The sequence below is a fragment of the Heptranchias perlo genome, chromosome 4, assembly GCF_035084215.1.
Source record: "Heptranchias perlo isolate sHepPer1 chromosome 4, sHepPer1.hap1, whole genome shotgun sequence".
Taxonomy (NCBI): domain Eukaryota; kingdom Metazoa; phylum Chordata; class Chondrichthyes; order Hexanchiformes; family Hexanchidae; genus Heptranchias; species Heptranchias perlo.
This window is the reverse complement of record NC_090328.1, coordinates 32,801,232-32,824,682: the sequence shown is the minus strand read 5'-3', so window position 1 is coordinate 32,824,682 and position 23,451 is coordinate 32,801,232. Positions and strand designations below refer to the sequence as shown.

At 42.1% G+C, this 23,451-nt stretch overlaps 1 protein-coding gene across 1 annotated transcript in view; it reads left to right on the top strand.

The window, feature by feature from the left end:
- Nucleotides 1–23,451, top strand: part of fcho2 (FCH and mu domain containing endocytic adaptor 2) — a 239,153-nt gene that overhangs the window by 200,710 nt on the left and 14,992 nt on the right. The window contains exons 23-26 of the mRNA XM_067982732.1: nt 3,216–3,371; nt 6,128–6,260; nt 8,599–8,798; nt 16,181–16,245. Of these exons, the coding sequence (XP_067838833.1) occupies nt 3,216–3,371; nt 6,128–6,260; nt 8,599–8,798; nt 16,181–16,245 (554 nt within the window). The remainder of the gene's footprint in view (nt 1–3,215; nt 3,372–6,127; nt 6,261–8,598; nt 8,799–16,180; nt 16,246–23,451) is intronic.

Here is a 23,451-nt window from a genome sequence, read left to right as displayed (position 1 = left end):
CTTCTCTGTCTCAATTTTCATCTGATTACAATTCTGTGAAGCCTCTTGGGACATTTCCCTAGGTTAAAGGCACTATATAAATCCATGTTGTTGTATAGCTTATCACTAAATTAGATGGAAATCAGTTCTGCCTGATTACTGTCTATTTTAGGCCTCGTTGGATTCCCCAGTTGGGTCTGGGTTGACAATTTCCACAACATTCACCTGAGGAAGGAGGAAGCCTCCGAAAGCTTGTGAATTTCAAATAAAATTGTTGGACTATAACTTGGTGTTGTAAAATTGTTTACAATTGTCAACCCCAGTCCATCACCGGCATCTCCACATCAGGGTCTGGGTTGGGCAGTGGAAACTCCCGTTTAAAATAGGCGGGAATATCAGTAGTGCATTTAAAAAAAAAAGATTGGGGGTGAGGAATCCTGCATGTAATTTCCCATTGTGCAGGATGCCAAGTCTAACTCTCATCCAAGAAACCTGGCGTCCAGGGTTTTTAGGGGCAAACTGCTGAAGAGGTAATTAATGTAAAGGACACAGGATGGCAAAATAAGTGTTTTGGGCCAGTTTTGTTATATTTTTTGCTGCTAGCAATTAGGCTCATGTGAGCCTTTGTGCCGGTTCATTTTTTTTGCTCCAGCAGCATTAGTGGACCACTGGGACTCTCAATGGGACTCCCGAAGAGGAGGACCTATGGACTGATGCTGGGCAAGCCAGACTGTTCAAGAGCTGCTTCATGCATTCTCCCAGCATCTGCAAACAGAAGTAGATGTAGTGCTGGTGAGATTTGTTTTCTCAAAGCAATTTGCAACAAGGACGCTGATGGTGTCACTAACACATGCAAATGCATAATTAACTGTTATACTGGATGGTTCTTTAGAATCACTCCAAACATAGCATGCCATGCTTTGCGTGGTACCACAAGAAAGAAGGCATGATCAGGTGATGAAGAGTCATTGTTGGCTGATTGACTGCACCCACCAAGATAGATGAGGGCTGTGCAGTAGACGTGGTCTACATGGACTTCAGCAAAGCATTTGACAAGGTACCGCATGGTAGGTTGTTACATAAGGTTAAATCTCATGGGATCCAAGGTGAGGTAGCCAATTGGATACAAAATTGGCTTGACGACAGAAGACAGAGGGTGGTTGTAGAGGGTTGTTTTTCAAACTGGATGCCTGTGTCCAGCGGTGTGCCTCAGGGATCGGTGCTGGGTCCGCTGTTATTTGTTATTTATATTAATGATTTGGATGAGAATTTAGGAGGCATGGTTAGTAAGTTTGCAGATGACACCAAGATTGGTGGCATTGTGGACAGTGAAGAAGGTTATCTAGGATTGCAACGGGATCTTGATAAATTGGGCCAGTGGGCCGATGAATGGCAGATGGAGTTCAATTTAGATAAATGTGAGGTGATGCATTTTGGTAGATCGAATCGGGCCAGGACCTACTCCGTTAATGGTAGGGCGTTGGGGAGAGTTATAGAACAAAGAGATCTAGGAGTACAGGTTCATAGCTCCTTGAAAGTGGAGTCACAGGTGGATAGGGTGGTGAAGAAGGCATTCGGCATGCTTGGTTTCATTGGTCAGAACATTGAATGCAGGAGTTGGGATATCTTGTTAAAGTTGTACAAGACATTAGTAAGGCCACACTTGGAATACTGTGTACAGTTCTGGTCACCCTATTATAGAAAGGATATTATTAAACTAGAAAGAGTGCAGAAAAGATTTACTAGGATGCTACCGGGACTTGATGGTTTGACTTACAGGGAGAGGTTAGACAGACTGGGACTTTTTTCCCTGGAGAGCAGGAGGTTAAGGGGTGATCTTATCGAAGTCTATAAAATAATGAGGGGCATAGATAAGGTCGATAGTCAAAATCTTTTCCCAAAGGTAGGGGAGTCTATAACGAGGGGGCATAGATTTAAGGTGAGAGGGGAGAGATACAAAAGGGTCCAGAGGGGCAATTTTTTCACTCAAAGGGTGGTGAGTGTCTGGAACGAGCTGCCAGAGGCAGTAGTAGAGGCGGGTACAATTTTGTCTTTTAAAAAGCATTTGGACAGTTACATGGGTAAGATGGGTATAGAGGGATATGGGCCAAGTGCAGGCAATTGGGACTAGCTTAGTGGTATAAACTGGGCGACATGGACATGTTGGGCCGAAGGGCCTGTTTCCATGTTGTAACTTCTATGATTCTATGATTCTATGCCGCCAGATCTTGTACAGATTCTGGTACACCAACCTGGCAAAGATGTGGAAGCCTGTCTTCTGAGGGTCTGGGTCAGCAAAGACATGCAGAGCTGTGCCATAATGTGCAAAGACAACTGCAGTTACTGGCAGCATAGGGCCAGAACATGCAGGGACAGTAAGGATCAGCAGTGGCCTGAAAATTGGTTGCACCCCCTTGCAGAATGCTGAAGTGCTGACCTAGGGGGATAGAACTATAAAATGGTACACGCCTTGTGCAGCACCACCCTGACTTCAGCATCCGTAAAACAGGGGCATAATACTGGGCTGCGCTTTCACTTGCTTGCAGATTCATGCCTGCATCTTAGGATTCCCTTTCCCTTCATTTTGACCTGCGAATTCTTGATCCCTTCCTCTTCAGCCTCAGCATAGACTCGTAACGCATTGAGATGCATTTTGAGGCTAGCTAAAGGTTTTCTGAATTTTTGTCCCCTTATCATGACACACTCCTTTATTTGGCCCCAATTTTGTTTTCTGTACAGATTTCCTCTTTCATCAATCTTGTGCTCCAGGTGCTGTGTATAATTCTGCAAGTGAGTTTGCATTGAAGAATTGAGTGCTATTAGCACTTGACCTTTCAGGCAGGATTTACATTAGTTCTTTGCAATTTAGAACTGACTTACATCTGTAGACTAAATTCCGTCTCAACATTTTCAGGAGACGAGGAGATAAAAATTTATTGTTTTTTTAAATAAATTATAGTATATTCCAATTAGACTGTTAAATTATGAAATATTTTAATTTTAGGGGAAATCTAATTTGTATAAAGTATTTGAAGTCTATCCTAGGGGAAAGTTGCTTGTTAAACTGCAGTGATGTACTTTGCTGGTATGAATAAGTATTTTGCCAGTGAGATTATCAAGAATATCTAAAGCAATAAAAATGAGCCATCTGTTTCTACTTAATAGAACCCCTAGGTTTATCATTCTTTGATAACTGGAAAATCTATTGCTGTTTTAATTTTGTTTACTTTCTGCAGGTGCATAGTCAAAATCACTGGTGATATGACCATGTCCTTTCCAAGTGGAATAATTAAAGTTTTTACCAGCAATCCATCACCAGCAGTGCTTAGCTTCCGAATACGGAACACCAGCAAATTTGAGCAAATTCTTCCAAATGCACAGCTTGTATATAGGTAATCTCTTCACGCTTGTATTATCTACCAACAAAATTTAAATCCAACTACAACTGACTTTTATTTCCTGTTTTAAATGAATGGTATAATTGGATTATCATGTGTAGATTTTTAGTGACAAGAATTAGAAAACATGCAGTTAAGTATCAACGTAGCTCAGTTGGCAGAACTCTCATCTAAATTGGAAGGATGTAGGTTCAAGCTCCACTCCAGGAATTGAGCACATAACGTAGATTTTACAGTGGTTTTGAGGGACTGGTGCATTGTTCAGAGGGCGCTGCATTTGAAATGAAATGTTAAACCAAGGCTGCGCCTGCCCATTCAGGTGGATGTCAAAGACTCCAAGGCACTATTCAAAGAAGAGCATGGAGGTTTCTCCCAGCCTGCACTGATCCCATCAGGGAGGCAGAGTTAAAATCGACCCTTCATGCTCTGGTATTGGTTATTTTGAAATAACAGTTTCCTTTGTGTAGCTTTTCATTTTATAGTCTTTTTTTGCAGATGTTACAATTTTAGGATCTTGTCTTAGATATTCTCTTGGGTACAATGCTGCTCTAAGCCATCTGAGGATCTTACATTTAGTTATAAAGGCCCGGGCCTCATGTCGAGGAATCAGTGGATGTTCCCGCCCACCCCGTGTTAAAATTGAACCTTAAATTTCAAGGTGTCATCTAATCTTGGTCTTAGCTTGGCTGTTTTAAATTGCATACAGTTCATTCTCATGGTTTGAACTCAGTTGAACCTTTCTGTTAGATTATAATGCTTTACAGGCATTCATTATTCTGTATATACTGTCATTGTTGCTAATAATGCAATGGTATGAAAGTACAGCATACTCTGAGCAGAACTGAGTAACACCAGTATGTTTAGTCCACTATCTTCAGTTCAAGGTTTCTTTCCCTTTCTTGCTGCATCTGATACTTTGTTTCCTGTTACATCTCTTTCTTTTCTCAGTGATATAGCTCCTCATAGAGCAAAAGGTACATGCCAACCCTCAAACGTGTCACACTGCCAGTCTGTATTTCTAGACTTTCGTCTGCTACTCACCACTTGCTAGCAGAAATCAATGTAGGATGAACTTCCCACACTAGGCCAATCTCAGGTTGCCTCAAAATGCTCTATGTACCCACTTGTAAACAATTTTACAACACCAAGTTATAGTCCAGCAATTTTATTTTAAATTCACAAGCTTTCGGAGGCTACCTCTTTCACATCGTTCACCTGACGAAGGAGGTAGCCTCCGAAAGCTTGTGAATTTAAAATAAAATTGCTGGACTATAACTTGGTGTTGTAAAATTGTTTACAATTGTCAACCCCAGTCCATCACCGGCATCTCCACATCATGACTATGTACCCACAACCAGTAGGATCTTTAATTTCCACTATAAGTTCATGGATTGTTTTGGGTTGCTGGATCATTAATATATTTTTAAAAATTGTCTCCTGATTCTGACCTTAAAACCCTGAATTCCCTCTAGTCTTCACACTCAATTTTGCATTGAAAATTGGGTCCTGGGATACACATTGTGTGATAAAATCATTAATGAGAGGAGTCTGCACCTGTTTTTCAGAGCGAAATTCTTTCAAGGGAGTCAGAAGATTGATGACTTGAGGTGAATTCAGGTTAAAGTGGTTAATTTAATAAACACATAATGCAGGCAAAAATTGATTTGAGGTTACAAATTATAACACAAATCTAGTTAGTTACATTATTTTCTTTTGAGAATTTTTTTTAGTAACAAAACCTCCCACGTTGAGAAAAATTAATTTTCAAGGTGGTTGCTTCAATAGCAAGCATACATGTCAACCATCAACATTTCACACTGACAGTACTGTTTTTTGTCAGCTTGGGATTTGAACATCTCATTGGTGCCCTACGATCACCTCAGAATACTGCACAAATCTTCTCTCTGTGTATGTGGCCATAATTAAAATAACTGAACTTTGCAGGATAAATTATTTTTGACATCAAAAACAAAATTACAGTCAATTGCAAATGCACCAAAGAAATGTTAAAAATCAAAATTTGCTGAACTAACATGTCCCCTGACCAACCCAAGAAATAAATCTTGTACCTTCATTATTTACATCTGCTTTCAGAAATTTCTACGGTTGCCGCTGCAAAAACACACTTTTGTGTACTTGAGTTTTTCTCCGCAACATATATGGAATGTAAGGAATACCTGCAGTTTAAGTTATGACTAGCTCAAGTCTTACTTCCCATTGGGTTTCAATTTTCATAGAAAAATGGAGCAAATTGCAGAATGTGATTCTCAAAACAGCTGATAAAAATCTTGGAATCTTATTTACTAAAAACGGAATTTAATTTATTCAGTCACCGTAAACCAATGGTCCTGGTCATTGGTGTATATTCAGGGGTTTTTGAGTTGTCAGCTTTTTTGGAACTCTTTTTTTTAAGCTATTTATCAGCTTTTGCAAGTTGCTAGGTTGGCTTGTATGCAATGGTGTTTTTGACAAGTAAGTTAATTCAGGAGAATTTTAAAAATGTTTTTTTTTAGCAACTCCTAGTCATCAAGAGGTGAGCAGCTTTTAAAATATATTTCCAATGCTGGGTCAAGATTGTACTAAATTGTGTGTTGTAAACTGTTGACAAGCAGTTCTGTTTAAATGATGACTCAGAACGTGTAAAAGAATTGAGGGTAGGTGCAACAAATAATGTTAATGTGGAATTTGCAAATGTTAGCACCTGTAATGATGAGCCCTGATCTGAGGTGCTTTTATATTTTTTCTCTCAGTGATCCATCACAGAGTGACTCTAACACAAAGGACTTTTGGATGAACATGCAAACTCTCACTGCCTACCTCAAGAAACTGGCCGAACAGAACCCATCTGCCTCCTATTATAATGTAGATATCCTGAAATATCAGGTATAACAGACAATGAAGAAAATCACTGCTGCAGGGGCTCATTAAGCAATATTTTAAGCATGCTTTGAGACTAGTCAGATTTAGCTTCCAAGTACAGCTGTAAAAGGAGCTGAGTAGTGCACTTCTGACAATATTACTGTTATAGAAAACATATGGGTGTATTGAAGTAACCAAGATTAATGGCACTAATGGTTAGTTTTGTAGTGTTTATAATATAGTGAAATATCGAGCTACATTTATCTTTGCATAATTCTAAGCAAATTGAATGGTGTATCTTGGTAGACTGTATATGGTCATTTAAGTTTTGTGTTTCCTAAAAGTTACTGCTGTTCATCATTCAACAAATGCATAATATATATATTATTTTTATATATCAAACCCAGAGAATTTTGAATCTCACCAAAGAGCATTTTTGTAAGATAGTTGAGAACTAAGTGGCAAGCATTAACTCTCAGCTGCAGGTATGTGTTAAAGGTCTCAAACAGTAGAGTGCAGACTACTATTTCTGTTAGTTTTGGTTAGATCATGATGTATAACCTCAAAGTTACAGCAAATTTGCCCTCTGGCAAACTACTAAATCAATGTCAAGGAGCACTACACACGAGCTAGAAACTCAAAATATTTTAAATGTCATGTAAAGTTCCACATATTTTTGTGCTAATGAAAAGCAAATGTCTTGCATTGAATGCTGTTATAAATAATGCTCAAGTAGAAAGAACTTAGTTCAGTTGCTAAATGATGAATCTATTAAATGTTCTTTGCTTCCCTCCTTCCCACGCCCCCAAAAATAAATGGAAAAGTGGAATAAATGTTCTATTCAGCAAGTGAACATCAAATATTCTGTTTATTCTGTAATTTGTAGAAAATATATTATTTGTATATTTCTATTTAATAGAAATGCATATAAAGGCAAGTAGCATTTTTAATACTCCCCTGGACTGGCTGTGACTGTTTTCACCTTTTGAGATGCTCAGCTGTAGTAGAAATCCCCTTTGCCAAGATTGGATTATTCCCCTTTAAATTTCTTGCCACTTGGCCTCAAGGCCCATGTTTGTACTGAATTCCATAGGACCTTGTTCATGCTTTAGTACAGTGTTGTCTAATACATTAACCAGTAGCCACATGTGGCTAATTGGGAATCCAGATGTGGCTAAGTACATTTCTGTTCAGTAAATAAAATGTGTAGTAGACACTGCCGTTGGGCACGTGATCTCAATACTCATATTTGCATGGTGTACGAATGTGTACTTTAACCTTTTTGTGCATTGTTGGTAAAATGGTAAGATGAAAAGCAGAGTGTGCAAGTTTCTTTTGATCGTTGGTTACCGAATGGTGGTTGATGTTAGGTAAATATACACGTGAAGTGCATTTACCTGTACTGTATGACCGTATGTAAAGTGTTTTCTACTAAATTTAGTGCATGTGGCTGAAATGATGTCACTGTAGCCACACCTAGTTAGTGGTTTCTATTGGATAACATTGCTCTAGTATCTCTCCCAAGTGGCTGTTCACGTATGAGCGTAGATTGTGAGCTTCAGAAGTGTATTTGATAGTGGATGGCATCACAGCCCAGCCCAGCCCATCCCATAGATATCCTCACCCACGTGCGCACTTTCCAGCAAGATTTATCAATGCTACTCTTCAACCAGTTTCTAGTAGCCAGCTGGCAACAACTTTGGATAATTTTCCATGCTATGTTGCAATCCTCCATGTTGGGAGGAGCTTCCGTCTGCTGGACACTTCTCCACAATAACATAGATTAAAATGAGATCTTAATAGAGTGGGCATCAAACTTGCAACCCACCACTCCATGATGCCATTAATTAATGTACCAATATGCTACATTGCTTATATAAGCACATTACTTGATGAACTTTAGAATAGCAATTTAAACAGAACACAGTTGCACTTCAATGCAACACTGTAGTCATTCACAAACTAACAAATGGGAAATATGGCCATATGTTAAAGTATGATCATTTTCTTTAAATCTATTTTTGATTCCTGTTTTTTTTAAAAGAAAAGTTAATTTAGGAAAAAATTGTAATATGTTTTTGGAGCTGTGAATGTATTAGTTTCAGGGACAAATGGGTAAATAGGAAAATAGCATCAATATCTGCAGCCAAATAAATGATGGAAAAGAATAAACTATTGTAGTTTCTCCATTCATATTTGTGAAAAATGAGGTCTGAGTTGTAAAATGATTGTCGTTTGGTCTGGTAATTACTTAATTTGTTGTTCTCTGCTTGTATCTTCTTCAAGCAACAAGTCTACATAAGTGTTGATATTTATCCCAATAGAACTTTGAGTGCCCTAATGTTCTGCCTCTCTGTCTCAGGTATCTTCAAATGGTATTCAGTCAACACCACTAAACCTAGCTACCTACTGGAAGTGCAGTCTTACCACTACAGATATTCGAGTGGACTACAAATATAACCCAGAAGCTATGGTTGCTCCCTCTGTGCTATCAAATGTCCAAATTTTGATGCCAGTCGATGGTGGAGTTACCTGCATGCAGTCATTACCTACTGCTATCTGGTAATTTACAAACCCAAACCTTTTTTTCATCTTAGCAAAATTGTGCTTAATCAGCAGAAAGTAAGAGCATTCTGATTCATATTACTGATATGAGAAAAAGTATTAGAATTGAAATAGGTCTGTGTTTAGTTGAGCCAGTAAAGCTTCCCTATAAAATACATCGCTCAATCTAGTATTCACAAAATGTTGGAAATATCAACAGGTAAAGTGCCTTAACCTTTATCCCATTTGATTTGTCTGCTGCTAACTATTGAAGTCCATGATTGCTTGTATTGTTCTAGTCCTTGTTTTCATTTTTAATTCTATAAATTCATTCACTTAGAAAAGCTCTGTTAATTCTGTAAAAGCTGGCTGTTTTGAAAGCACAATAAGCAAACGAATTTGATCAACATTAAAGGTGCTGTACGAAATAAAAATGGTAATAAGGTGACAAACTGCAAAAATGCTGAATCTATATATAAATAAAATCTTGCTTCCAGTGCATGTCTGTCACACCTCAGGCATCACACACTGCCAAAAGTAAACAAAAGAATGAAAAGTATTTCCCACTCTTTTTCTGATCTTGGAGCAGAATTAGGGATTTAGAAGTACTGCCAATCTACGGAGAAACAATTACCCTCTAATTGACCTTGGGTGTGCTTAGCATCTGACCTCCAGATGTGCTATTTATAGCAATTAGATTTTGTGGCCTTAAAGCGGCAGGCAGGCCTGTTACATACTGCTGCGATGGCTCAATGTGTCTCAAAGTATGATGCTTTATCTAAGGACCTCTAGTGGTATCTCATAGAATCATAGAATTATACAGCTCAGAAGGACGCCATTTGGCCCATTGAGCCTGTGCCAGCTTTTTGAAAGAGCGATCCATTTAGTCCCACTCCCCTGCTCTTTCCACATAGCCCTGCAAATTTTTCCTTTTCAAGTATTTATCCAATTCCCTTTTGAAAGTTATTATTGAATCTGCCTCCGCCACCTTTTCAGGCAATGCGTTCCAGATCAACAACAACTAATATAGCACCTTTAATGTAGTTAAACGTCCCAAAGCGCTTCACAAACAAAATTTGACACCGAGCCACATAAGGAGATATTAGAACAGGTGATCATAACAACTTGCTGCTTAAAAAATATTTCTCCTCATCTCCCATCTGGTTCTTCTGGCCAATTACCTTAAATCTGTGCCCTCTGGTTACCGACCCTCCTGCCAGTGTAAACGGTTTCTACTTATTTACTCTTATCAAAACCCTTCATAATTTTGAACACTTCTATTAGATCTCCCGTTACCTTTTCTGCTCTAAGGAGAACAATATTAAACATTCATTCCGTTCGCCACCAGCTCAGTGTGGCTGCAGTGTGTACCATCGACAGGATGCACTGCAGCAACCCACTAGGGCTTCTTCGACAGCACCTCCCAAACCCGCGACCTCTACCACCTAGAACAACAAGGGCAGCAGGAAATATGTCACCGTTCCTTCATCGTCGCTGGGTCAAAATCCTGGAACTCCCTACGTAACAGTACTGTGGGAGTACCTTCACCACACGGATTGCAGCGATTCAAGAAGGCGGTTCACCACCACCTTCTCAAGGGCAATTAGGGATGGGCAATAACTGTTGGCCTTGCCAGCAACACCCACATCCCAGGAATGAATTTTTTTTTAAAATCCCAACTTCTCCACATAACTGAAGTCCCACATCCCTGGTACCATTCTAGTAAATCTCCTCTACACCCTCTCTAAGGCCTTGACATCCTTCCTAAATTGTGGTGCCCAGAATTGGACACACTATGCCAGCTGAGGCCTAACCAGTGATTTATGACGGCTTAGCATAACTTCCTTGCTTTTGTACTCTATGCCTCTATTTATAAAGCCCAGGATCCTGTATGCTTTTTTAACAGCCTTCTCAACTTGTCCTGCCACCTTCAAAGACTTGAATTCCCAGGTCTCTCTGTTCCTGCACCCCCTTTAATATTATACCAGTTAGTTTATATTGCCTCTCATCATTCTTCCTTCCAAAATGCATCACTTCATACTTCTGCACTAAATTTCATCTGCCAAATGTCTGCCCATTTCACCAGTCTGTTTATGTCTTCCTGAAGTCATTTACTGTCCTCCTCACTATTTTCTACATTTCTGAGTTTTGTCTCATCTGCAAATTTTGAAATTATGCCCTTTATACCCAAGTCAAATAAATTTAAAACAGAAATAGACAGTTTCCTAGAAGTAAAGGGAATTAGGGGTTACGGGGAGCAGGCAGGAAATTGGACATGAATTTAGATTTGAGGTTAGGATCAGATCAGCCATGATCTTATTGAATGGCGGAGCAGGCTCGAGGGGCCGATTGGCCTACTCCTGCTCCTATTTCATATGTTCTTATTAATGTATATCAAAAAGAGCAGTGGTCCTAATACCTGGGCAACAGCACTGAATACTTCCCTCCAGTCTGAAAAACAACTGTTCACCACTACTCTCTGCTTTCTGTCTCTTAGCCAATTTTGTATCCACGCTGCCACTGCCCCTTTAATCCCATGGGCTTCAATTTTGCTTTTGACTTTTGAAAGTCCATATACACAACATTAACTGCACTACCCTTATCAAATCTCTCCGTAACTTCATCAAAGAACTCAATCAAGTTTGTGAGACACCATTTGCCTTTAACAAATCTGTGCTGGCTGTCATTTATTAACCCATGTTTTTCTAAGTGACAATTAATTGTATCCCAGATTATGGTGTCTTAAAGTTTCCCTACCACCGGGGTTTATCTCTCTCCCCTTTTTTGAACAGTGGTGTAACATTTGCAACCCTCTAGTCCTTTGGCATCACTTACACAGGAACAGGAGTAGGCCATTCAACCCCTTGAGCCTGTTCCGCCATTCAGTAAGATCATGGCTGACCTATATCCTAACTCCATTTATCTGCCTTGGCTCCATTTCCCTTAATACCCTTGGCTAGCAAAAATCTATCGATCTCCAATTAAAATTATTAATTCAGCTAGCATCTACTGCTTTTTGTGGGAGAGAGTTCCACACTTCTACTACCCTTTGCATGTAGACGTGTTCCCTAACTTCTGAATGGCCTGGCTCTGATTTTAAGGCTATGTCCCCTTGTTCTAGATTCCACCACCAGCAGAAAACGTTTCTCTCTATATTCCCGATCAATTCCTTTCAAAATCCTAAAAACCTCCATCAAATCACCCCTTAACCTTCTATATTCCAGGGAATAGAAGCCATATCCAAGGAGGATTGAAAAATTGTAGCCAGAATCTCCACTATTTTCACCCTTACTTCCCTCAGCAACCTAGGATGCATCCCATCCGGACCGGGTGACTTTTCTTCTTTGAGCGCTGCCAACCTTTTCAGTACCTCCTTTATCTATTTTTATCCTATCCAATTTCTCTACCCGCTCCTCCTTTACTATGACATTGACAGCATCCTTTTTTGTGGATGGATGCAACATACTCCTTTAGTACCTCAGCCATGCCCTCTGCCTCCACAAGAAGATTTCCTTTTTTCTCCCAAATAGGCCCCACCCTTCCTTTGACTATCCTTTAACTCTTTATATGTTTATAAAAGACTTTAGTGTTCTCTTTTATGTTGCCCACTAATCTTTTCTCGTACACTCTCCTTGCCCCTCTTATTTCCTTTTTCAGTTCTCATCTGCACTTTCTGTGTTCAGCTTGGTTCTCTACTGTATTATGAATGTGACATTTATCATAAGCCTCCTTTTTCTGTTTCATTTAAACCTGTATACCTTTAGTCATCTAGGGAGCTCTAGCTTTTGATGCCTTTCCTTTCCCCATCATAGGAATGTGATTAATCTGTACCCAAATCTGGTAACAAAAGCACCTCTTTTTACCTTTCAAACAAAATGTTCTTTCTGCCAAAGGTGACTTATTTAAAATGGTAACCTATAGCTAGCAAATCGCATTGTGTTGGGAGGTCATGGGTTGGGTAGCAGGCCAGGAGAACAGTCTTTATAGAATCTGATTTTACTGATTATTACATCTAGAATAATGTGTCCAGTTGTACATGAAGGGTTATTGGACAGTTGCTTTGGGAATTGTGAAGAATTGCTGATCTATTTGTAGGATATTTGGCACATAAATGTCATTGGTGCCCTGACTTCATTGCTGCCTTGTAATTCATTTAACAAATCAACCTAACAGAATAGGTAACTATCTTATTCAGATGGGCCATATGAAGTCCACTTTCACAGCATCTTGCTTACCTTAATACTGAAAGAAGTAAGGAAGAGAGCAAATGGTAACATTTTTGCTGTCCGAAGTAAAGTAGAAAACATCTTGAGAGAAATTATATATAGCTTTTAAATTTAATATATATATGTAGGACATGAGGAAGGCATTGTTTGAAGGCAACTTAAGTGAAGCTCCTCTAGAAAGAGATATGTGATTATCTCTAAACCGAGGTCATAGTTTATACATTAACGGGATAAACAGTACATCCTCCTCTTTCTTGGATAGAGATATATGAGGACAAAGTATCCTAATCTTCAGAGTTCTCTGCAGGCCACAAGACTTTGTCCATCTCCTCTGATACAATGGCAATTAAACCTTAATCAGATAAGCCCAACTCTGTAACATCCCACCATGAGCTCAAAAACTAAGTTTTTGGGTTCTAAAAAAATAGAAAATCAATGAATTGTGAAAATTAAACTATTGTGTTGTAACTGAGGACTCAAGACTTTGGGGTTGGTGCCTGAGGGGATAGTAAAATGTAGATTCAAATATAGAAGAAATAGTCACGAGAGTCCCTTTGGTGCTTTATTTGATAGAAAACATAGTAACAAAGGAAGGAGGGGTTCTGTGTCAACTGATGACGAGAGAAAATGCTTTTAACGAAAATGCTTGTGGTTGACTGTAATGGAAACAGAATAGCTGTAAGCCAAGTAAGTAATAAAAATTGTGAATAACGGGCTTCTGTTTCAAAGGAAGCAATCACAAAAAATAAAGCAAAACTAGCTGTGTAGCTTCTAATTCTAGGAAGTTTTTAATTCAGTAGATCCATACACTTCTGTTAGAATGAAGGAAAAATCTTATAATCCTTATTTATTGTTAAGACTGACCTAAGTACTGGATAACTGGACCTTCAACTTCTTGCAGACGAAACTGCAAACACAATTATTATTAAATACATTCTGCTCTACTTACATAATCAGTAACAATGATAGAAGTCAGCAACAGCAGCAGCACTATTTTCTACCTCTCCATAGAACCCTCTGTTTTGCCTTGTACATCAAACTTGTTTCTCCCCTTTCCCTCGGGTGGGAGGAACCACAGTTGCATCTACCCGCAGTCCAGTCCCTCAGGACCATTATATTTGTCTCTCCCCGCCTCCCCACACCCCCTCGTCCGTTTAGTCTCTGACATCCTGTCAGTATATAGCACATCAGATAGCCATATCCTATCCAAACAATGCACAGATTTAACTAGAACTGTAAACCAGCCCTGGTGATTGTTTGGCAGTTAAGATTTCAACTTCTTTGAACGTAATGTATTTGTCCACCTGCCAGCTCTTCTCCTTGAGTAAACTTAGAGCTAAACCGAGGCTGTAGCTGATACATTAACGGGATAAATAGTACATCCCCCTCTTTCTTGGGTAAAGATATTTGAGGACAAAGTATCCTAATCTTCAAGAGTTCTCTGCGGGCCACAAGGCTTTGTCCATTTCCTCTGATCCAAAGGCAATTAAACTTCAATCAGACAACCCCAACTCTGAGACATCCCACCATGAGCTCAACGTAGATGCTCTTGTCCCTTTCTGCTTCAGATTCATCTGCTGAAGATTTCGTCTCACCCCCACTGTTAACCAAGCATTAGTAGGTAAAATAATGATGCCAGCAAGGACAAAGATGAGAACTTTTCCCCATCTGAAATATCTTCAGGATTTTCTGGTACCCTCTTTAATCTCCATGAACTTTACCCCATGCCCAGTATGGAAGATACCAACCACCATGTCTTCCGGTAACCTCAGAAGCCTATAATTTGTGTGATCATTTTCCCAAGAACCTTGTATGCACCCTTGGAGAGAGGAGCTAGTTTAGCCATGAGACTTTCTATTTATCTAGGATAGGTCTTTAATTTCATCAAAGCAAACTGGCTGTCTCCATTTGTCGAAATGCTTCTTTTGAGTGGCACCTGCCCCAGTCATGTAACCTTTTGCTAGCCGATGGGTATTTTCCAACTGCGTCTTCAGGTGGGCCTCTGTTGGATAATCAAAGATTTGCAACCAGGTCAAGGGGGATTACTTAATCCCTTCCATAAAGAATAAGTTCCAATGTATCACCTTTGCTGGCATGAGGTGTAGTTCTGATGGCTGTAGGTGTAGTCCAGTGGTTGTGATACTGACCTACATATGCCCTTCTGATAATAAGATGACATCATTAGAATCATAGAATCTTACAGCACAGAAGGAGGTCATTCGGCCCACCATGCCTGTGCTGGCTGGTGTCTCTGTGAACAATGCACTTGTAATGGTGCTCCTTAGTCAGATACCATGTAATTCAGAGCCCTAAAATGTGGAAGAAATTCCTGCACCAACTTTTCAACAGCTGCCTTTGCTGTTGTGCACCTAGGGAGAGTATTTCTACCCATTTGAAGAAGTCAGTCAATACCAATAGGCAACAATATCTTCTTAGATCAAGGAAGGTGTCCAACAAAGCCCACTCCCAGATACTCCCATGGAGCTTCAGGCTTTATAGCTACCATCAACCCTGTTGTGGACTGCCGTGATGGTTTTGAATTTCCATGTACAGATTTTATTAAAGATTATGGGCTGGATATTCTTCAGCTATCCTGCCTGAAATAGTGGCAGAAAAGGGAACAAAATCAGATGGTATGGTCTACTGCCACCGGCTACCCTTTTCCCACCTGCGCATGTAAATGTCAATAGGCTCAGTTTCCCAGTCAATTTTCCTATGGCTGCCACTCCCTGAGATGAGCTGGAGAAAGGTGGTGATAGGCCTGGGATGATGACACTAAGGCCCCAAAATGTTTTTTAGTGGGAGGGAGAGTGCATAGTGGAGGCCTCCTCATTTTCCATTTCAGCCCCATTGCCTCGGTTGAGATCTATTAAAAAAAACTTCTTGGAATCCTCTTCAGGGCACTTCTTTCCACTTCAAATGACTGACCACCTCTTCTGGTGCTGCAGTGATGGATCCACTCAGCGTGCTCCCCCTTGGTAGGGATCCTGCCGGAAGCCCACCATACATAAATAACAGCCCTGATCCAGGGTCATGGCATGCAGGGTGGAAGAGGAGACTGATGCAATCTTCAACACATTTTGAATAGTATAGCTAGTTAATTAAAGTTAGAATATAAGTGTATAAATGTTACAACATTCTTATTTTGTACTTGTTAACCTGACCTTGATTTAGGAATGCAGAACAGAAGAAGGCCTTATGGAAGCTGTCTGAAATTTCAGAGAAATCCGAGAATGGAGGTAGGTAGAATAAGTGGATCACTAACTTTCAATGTGCACCAACAAAGTGTCTGTTGATTTGCTCCTAATAGTGGACCTAAGTAAATTCTGACTTGTTGAAATTAATTTTAAGACAAAGAAGTTGGGGGCAGATTAGTGTCGCGTATCCCCCGTTCTGTAGGCGCTACGCAGACTCCTAAGCCCCAAAAATGGCGTCCACTTCTGATGTGAATTGCGCAGGTGCCATCTTGGTAAAGGGGTTTGAGTGCGCGTACACCTAACGAGTGCCGGCAGTATATAGAGTAGGGAGATTATAATGTAAATCAGTGTGCAACACTGATTTGAAGCAGCCGGCGGAATTCTGGAATTTCACGCTTCAGCCAACGCACTGTCTTAACCTCACACAGCTCAACAGGACTTAAATGGTGTGAAGGATCCCCCCCCCCCCCCCCCTGCCCCCACCAGCGCTATTTAAAGGGATCATGCAGGAGTTACAGGTGAGTTGCTGGATTAGTTATTCTGGTAGCTGGTGCAATTGTATGTATTTGTGGACGTTTCCTATACTTGGAGAAAGCTGCAATATTATATAGGGAGTGGTCTGGCTCATCATAGAGTACTGTTAGTGACATTTAAAATAGTGTGCTGACCAAAGTTGTTTCCAGACATGGGTGGTCTGCTAGGGCTTCTTCTGGGAATTGAACATGACTGGGAGCATGCAGAGAGTCCATGCAGAGCAGGACAAGCTGCTGGAGGAGGGAGGAGGAGGACAAGGAAGAAGAGACTGAGGAGGAGAGGGAGGTGTAGGGCACTCAGCAGGAGGCCATATCCAACAAGGGTCTTCAGGGACCAATTCTCCTAACTCAAATTCAGCGACGACCAGTTCATCCAATGGCTACGGTTCACTAAAGAGGTCATAACTGAAATAACACACAGCACATCATGCAGGTCCATGCCCGCTATCCTGGCAGCAGTCATAATTCCTTCATTCTGCGGCAGTCCAACGTACCACCTATTTCAACCAGCATGGCAAGTCAAAAGCTAGCTATTGGGTGACAAGGGTTATCATGAAGTGGCTCAATACTCCCGTCCGGAATGCACGCACACGTGCACAGCAGTTGTACAACGAGAGCCATGCTGCCACATTGAACATCATAGAGCACACCATAGGTGTCCTCAACCAATGCTTCCGCTGCCTGGACTGCTCGGGAAGAGCCCTGCAGTACCCATCTGAGCAGGTATCAAGATTTGTCATTGTATGCTTCATGCTGCACAACCTCACCATTGAGGGATCAGCCCTTGCCACTGTCTATCCAGCGAGAATCTGAGCAAGAGGCGGCGGAGGAGGAGGATGAGACGGAGGAAGAGGCAGGGAAGGGAACAAGGTAGACAGGCCCTGTCTGCCAGGGCTCTGCGTGAGCAGAAGATTAATGAGCGATACCAGTAACCTCAACGACACCTCCCCATTCACCAAAAGTCCCACACTCCTTATCTTTCCTCTCCCACGTGACCATCAAATCGTCCTCCTTATTACACATTGCTTCCTCCCTCAGCTCATTGCAGAAATGAAAACCAACACCAAATACAAATTCATAAGCACATTCATAGATTTACACATGAAATGATACAAACAAACTGATACTGTTCACTCTTGTGCATTCCCTTAGGGCCTGTCATTCGTGTGCCTTTACCTTTCCTAATGCTCCTTTGAGGTGCATCCCCAGTGGCTGGAGCGTGGGTGGTGGAAGGCTGAAGACCTTCAATTGAGGAGAGTGCAGATGGCTGTGGAAACATAGAAAATAGGAGCAGAAGTAGGCCATTCGGCCCTTTGAGCCTGCTCCACCATTCAATATGATCATGGCTGATCCTCTAGCTTAATACCATATTCCTGCTTTCTCCCCATACCCTCAACAACCTCGAGCAGCTGTGGGCCAGGAGGGCCTGGTTTCAGACTACTCCATCTCGACCTGGGCTGCAGCAGTCTGGCCTGGCTGGATGAAAGGCAACAGCAAGAGCACTGGTGGAGTGGTAGGGGTGGGAGCAGGAATGCTCTCATCCTGAGAGAGGATAGCAGGTTCAACTTCCATGGCACCACTGCCACTCTCCTGGGATGGCATCTCAGTAATCCTGGTGATCTGCTGGAGAACAAATTGCTGGACTGCTGTGACACACTGGAAACCCCGTTCCACAGTGGAACCCAGAGCCATGATAGCAGCAGTATGAGCCTGTAACGCAGCAGACTGAGCTTCCAAGGCAGCAGTAAGACCTTGGATGGCAGATGTTTGTGCTGTAATGGAAGCTGTGACATCAGTCATAAGGCACTGCATCATGGTGGGTTCCAAAGGTGTGCTGATGGAGGTGACCACTCGTTCTACGTTGGAAAGGATGGGCTCCAAGCTCTGCGCAAAGCCCTGTGCCAAGTTGGAGCAGGATGCCTCCATGCCCCTTGACATTGTGCGCAGGCTTTCTGGCAGGCTTTCCAGTGCACCAAGCATTTGGCTGTGTACGCCCATCAGCCATTTGTAGCCTGGCCCATCAAAGTCATCATCTGACTCCTCTGCAGCAGAACTAGGGTGGGACCTTGCCCTCCAGCGAGCTGGCACTTGAGGTATCTGTTCCCCCCCCCCCCCCCCACCCGGGCTCCTGCGCACTTGTGCCCGGTGTCTTACCACGTGCAGATCCCTCCTCTATCCTAGCCTCCAAAGTACATGCAGCGTCAGTATCTGAGCTGGTGGCTGCGAGTATAAGATCGAGTGATGGTGTGTCTTCATCATCACTGTCATCTTCCTCTGTCTCCTCTGACTGTTCTGGTTCCAGTTCTTGGGTATCTGAAATGACAAAGGGACACTGGTTGCAGTGTGGGGAGAGGAGAAAGTAAGACGTGCGTGCTTACACCATCTGCAGCATGTGAGTCTGAAAAGATTGTGGGCAGAGGGAGAAGTGAAGAGGAGGATTAGGTATACAGAGAACCTCATCATCGATACCTCCAGCGATAACCTGTCCAATGATGGACAGCATTGTCTCCTCCATGGGGGTAAGGACGTGTAGGCATCTGTCCTCCCCCAGTCACCAGTCAGAAAGTGACGCGGCACAGGGGAGGCAGCTGATTGGTGAGTAGGTTCAGGTGAGTATTTCTACCATTTTACTGTAAGTAAAGTAATAAGAAAGGGAAGATCTGCAGGTTTTATAGCAGATAGTGTTTTTTTTTAGTGAACCTAGGTCCCTAGTATAGTTAACATTTTCTAATTTCAACGTAATTTAAAAGGGGTAACTCAGCTAAGGCAAGTCATGGCAGCAGACCTCGCACCCGTGATATGCTCCTCCTGCAAGATGTGGGAAGTCATGGACACTACCAGTGTCCCTGCCGACCATGTGTGCGGGAAGTGTGTCCACCTGCAGCTACTGACCGATCGTATCTCGGAGCTGGAGCTGCGGGTGGACTCACTGTGGAGCATCCGCGATGCAGAGAAACTCGTGGATAGCACGTTTAGCGAGTTGGTCACACCGCAGGTAAAGGGTATACAGGCAGGAAGTGAATGGGTGACCACCAGGAAGAGTAAGAGATGCAGGCAGGCAGTGCAGGGGTCCCCTGTGGCCATCCCCCTCTCAAACAGATATGCCACTTTGGATGCTGTTGGGGGGGATGACTTATCAGGGGAAGGCAGCAGCAGCCAACTTCCTGGCACCACGGGTAGCTCTGCTGCACAGGCTGGGAGGAAAAAGAGTGGCAGTGCTATAGTGATAGGGGACTCAATTGTAAGGGGAATAGACAGGCGTTTCTGCGGCCGCAACCGAGACTCCAGGATGGTGTGTTGCCTCCCTGGTGCAAGGATCAAGGATGTCTCGGAGCGGCTACAGAACATTTTGGAGGGGGAGGGCGAACAGCCAGCTGTCGTGGTGCACATAGGCACCAACGATATAGGTAAAAAAGGGGATGAGGTCCTAAAAGCAGAATATAGGGAGTTAGGAGGTAAATTAAAAAATAGGACCTCAAAGGTAGTAATCTCAGGATTGCTGCCAGTGCCACGTGCTAGTCAGAGTAGAAATAGGAGGATATTTCAAATGAATACGTGGCTAGAGGAATGGTGCAAGGGGGAAGGATTCAAATTCCTGGGACACTGGAAACGGTTCTGGGGGAGGTGGGACCAGTACAAACCGGACGGTCTGCACCTGGGCAGGGCCGGGACCGCTGTCCTAGGAGGAGTGTTTGCTAGTGCTGTTGGGGAGGGTTTAAACTAAAGTGGCAGGGGGTTGGGAACCTGAGCAGGGAGAGAGAGGAAAGCGTAACAGGAAGGGACAGAAGGTATGGAGTAATAGGTAAAGTGTTAAAAAAGGAAAAAGCAGGAACTAAGCATCACAAAACAGATTTGAAAGTTCTTTATCTGAATGCACGTAGCATTCGTAATAAAATGGACGAGTTAACGGCACAAATAACTACGTATGGGTATGATCTTGTGGCCATTACAGAAACATGGCTGCAGGGTGACAACGACTGGGAATTAAATATGCCAGGGTATTTAACAATCAGGAAGGACAGGCAGGAAGGAAGGGGGGGTGGGGTGGCTATGTTAATAAAGGAAGGAATCACTGTAATACAGAGAAATGATATTGGGACAAAGCATCAAGATAATGAAACAGTTTGGGTGGAGATAAGGAATAATAAGGGAAAAAAAACATTAGTGGGCGTAGTATATAGGCCTCCTAATAGTTGCAACTCTGCTGGAAGAAGTATTAATCAGGAGATAGTCGGGGCATGTAATAAGGGAACAGCCATAATTATGGGGGATTTTAATTATCATATTAACTGGACAAATCAAATTGGGCAGAGCAGCCTTGAGGACGAGTTCATTGAGTGCATCAGGGATGGATTTCTTGAGCAGTATGTAACTGATCCTACAAGGGGGCAGGCAACCTTGGACCTGGTCCTGTGTAATGAGTCAGGATTAATTAATAATGTCCTAGTTAAGGATCCCCTTGGAACGAGCGACCACAACATGGTTGAATTCCATATCCAATTAGAGGGTGAGAAGGTTGATTCTCAAACAAGCGTACTGAGCTTGAATAAAGGAGACTATGATGGTATGAGAGCGGAATTGATTAAAGTGGACTGGGAAAATAGATTAAAGGGTAAGACGGTACATGAGCAGTGGTGTTCATTTAGGGAGTTATTTTACAACTTTCAAAATAAATATATTCCACTGAGGAAAAAAGGGTGTAAAAGAAATGACAGCCACCCGTGGCTAAGTAAAGAAATCAAGGATAGTATCCGACTAAAAACAAGGACATATAAAGGTAGCCAAACTTAGTGGGAGGATAGAAGATTGGGAATTCTTCAAAAGACAGCAAAAAGTAACTAAAGGATTGATTAAGAAAGGGAAGTTAGATTATGAAAGGAAATTAGCAAAAAATATAAAAACAGATAGCAAGAGTTTCTATAGTTATATAAAAAGAAAAAGGGTGGCTAAGGCAAACATAGGTCCCTTAGAGGATGAGACCGGGAAATTAATGGTGGGAAACATGGAGATGGCAAAAATGCTGAACAAATATTTTGTTTCAGTCTTTACAGTAGAGGACAGTAAGAATATCCCAACACTGGACAAACAGGGGACTCTCGGGGGGGAGGAGCTAAATACGATTAAAATCACTCAAGAGATGGTACTCAGTAAAATAATGGGACTCAAGGCGGATAAATCCCCTGGACCTGATGGCTTCCATCCTAGGGTCTTGAGGGAAGTGGCAGTAGGGATTGTGGATGCTTTGGTGATAGTTTTCCAAAATTCCCTGGACTCAGGAGAGGTCCCGGCAGATTGGAAAACTGCTAATGTAACACCGTTATTTAAAAAGGGTAGTAGGCAGAAGGCTGGAAATTATAGGCCAGTTAGCTTAACATCTGTGGTGGGTAAAATTTTGGAGTCTATTATTAAGGAGACAGTAACGGAACATTTAGATAAGCATAATTTAATAGGACAAAGTCAGCATGGCTTTATGAAGGGGAAGTCATGTCTGACAAATTTGCTTGAGTTCTTTGAGGATATAACGTATAGGGTGGATAAAGGGGAACCAGTGGACGTAGTGTATTTAGACTTCCAGAAGGCATTCGACAAGGTGCCACATAAAAGATTATTACTTAAGATAAAAAATCACGGGATTGGGGGTAATATTCTGGCATGGGTGGAGGATTGGTTATCAAACAGGAAGCAGAGAGTTGGGATAAATGGTTCATTTTCGGACTGGCAACCAGTAACCAGTGGTGTTCCACAGGGGTCGGTGCTGGGTCCCCAACTCTTTACAATCTATATTAACGATTTGGAGGAGGGGACCGAGTGCAACATATCAAAATTTGCAGATGATACAAAGATGGGAGGGAAAGTAGAGAGTGAGGAGGACATAAAAAACCTGCAAGGGGATATAGACAGGCTGGGTGAGTGGGCGGAGATTTGGCAGATGCAATATAATATTGGAAAATGTGAGGTTATGCACTTTGGCAGGAAAAATCAGAGAGCAAGTTATTTTCTTAATGGCGAGAGACTGGAAAGTACTGCAGTACAAAGGGATCTGGGGGTCCTAGTGCAAGAAAATCAAAAAGTTGGTATGCAGGTGCAGCAGGTGATCAAGAAAGCCAACGGAATGTTGGCTTTTATTGCTAGGGGGATAGAATATAAAAACAAGGAGGTATTGCTGCAGTTATATAAGGTATTGGTGAGACCGCACCTGGAATACTGCATACAGTTTTGGTCTCCATACTTAAGAAAAGACATACTTGCTCTCGAGGCAGTACAAAGAAGGTTCACGCGGTTAATCCCGGGGATGAGGGGGCGGACATATGAGGAGAGGTTGAGTAGATTGGGACTCTACTCATTGAAGTTCAGAAGAATGAGAGGCGATCTTATTGAAACATATAAGATTGTGAAGGGTCTTGATCGGGTGGATGCAGTAAGGATGTTCCCAAAGATGGGTGAAACTAGAACTAGGGGGCATAATCTTAGAATAAGGGGCTGCTCTTTCAAAACTGAGATGAGGAGAAACTTCTTCACTCAGAGGGTGGTAGGTCTGTGGAATTTGCTGCCCCAGGAAGCTGTGGAAGCTACATCATTAGATAAATTTAAAACAGAAATAGACAGTTTCCTAGAAGTAAAGGGAATTAGGGGTTATGGGGAGCGGGCAGGAAATTGGACATGAAGCTGAGTTCGGATCGGTCAATGCCCTGTGGGTGGCGGAGAGGGCCCAGGG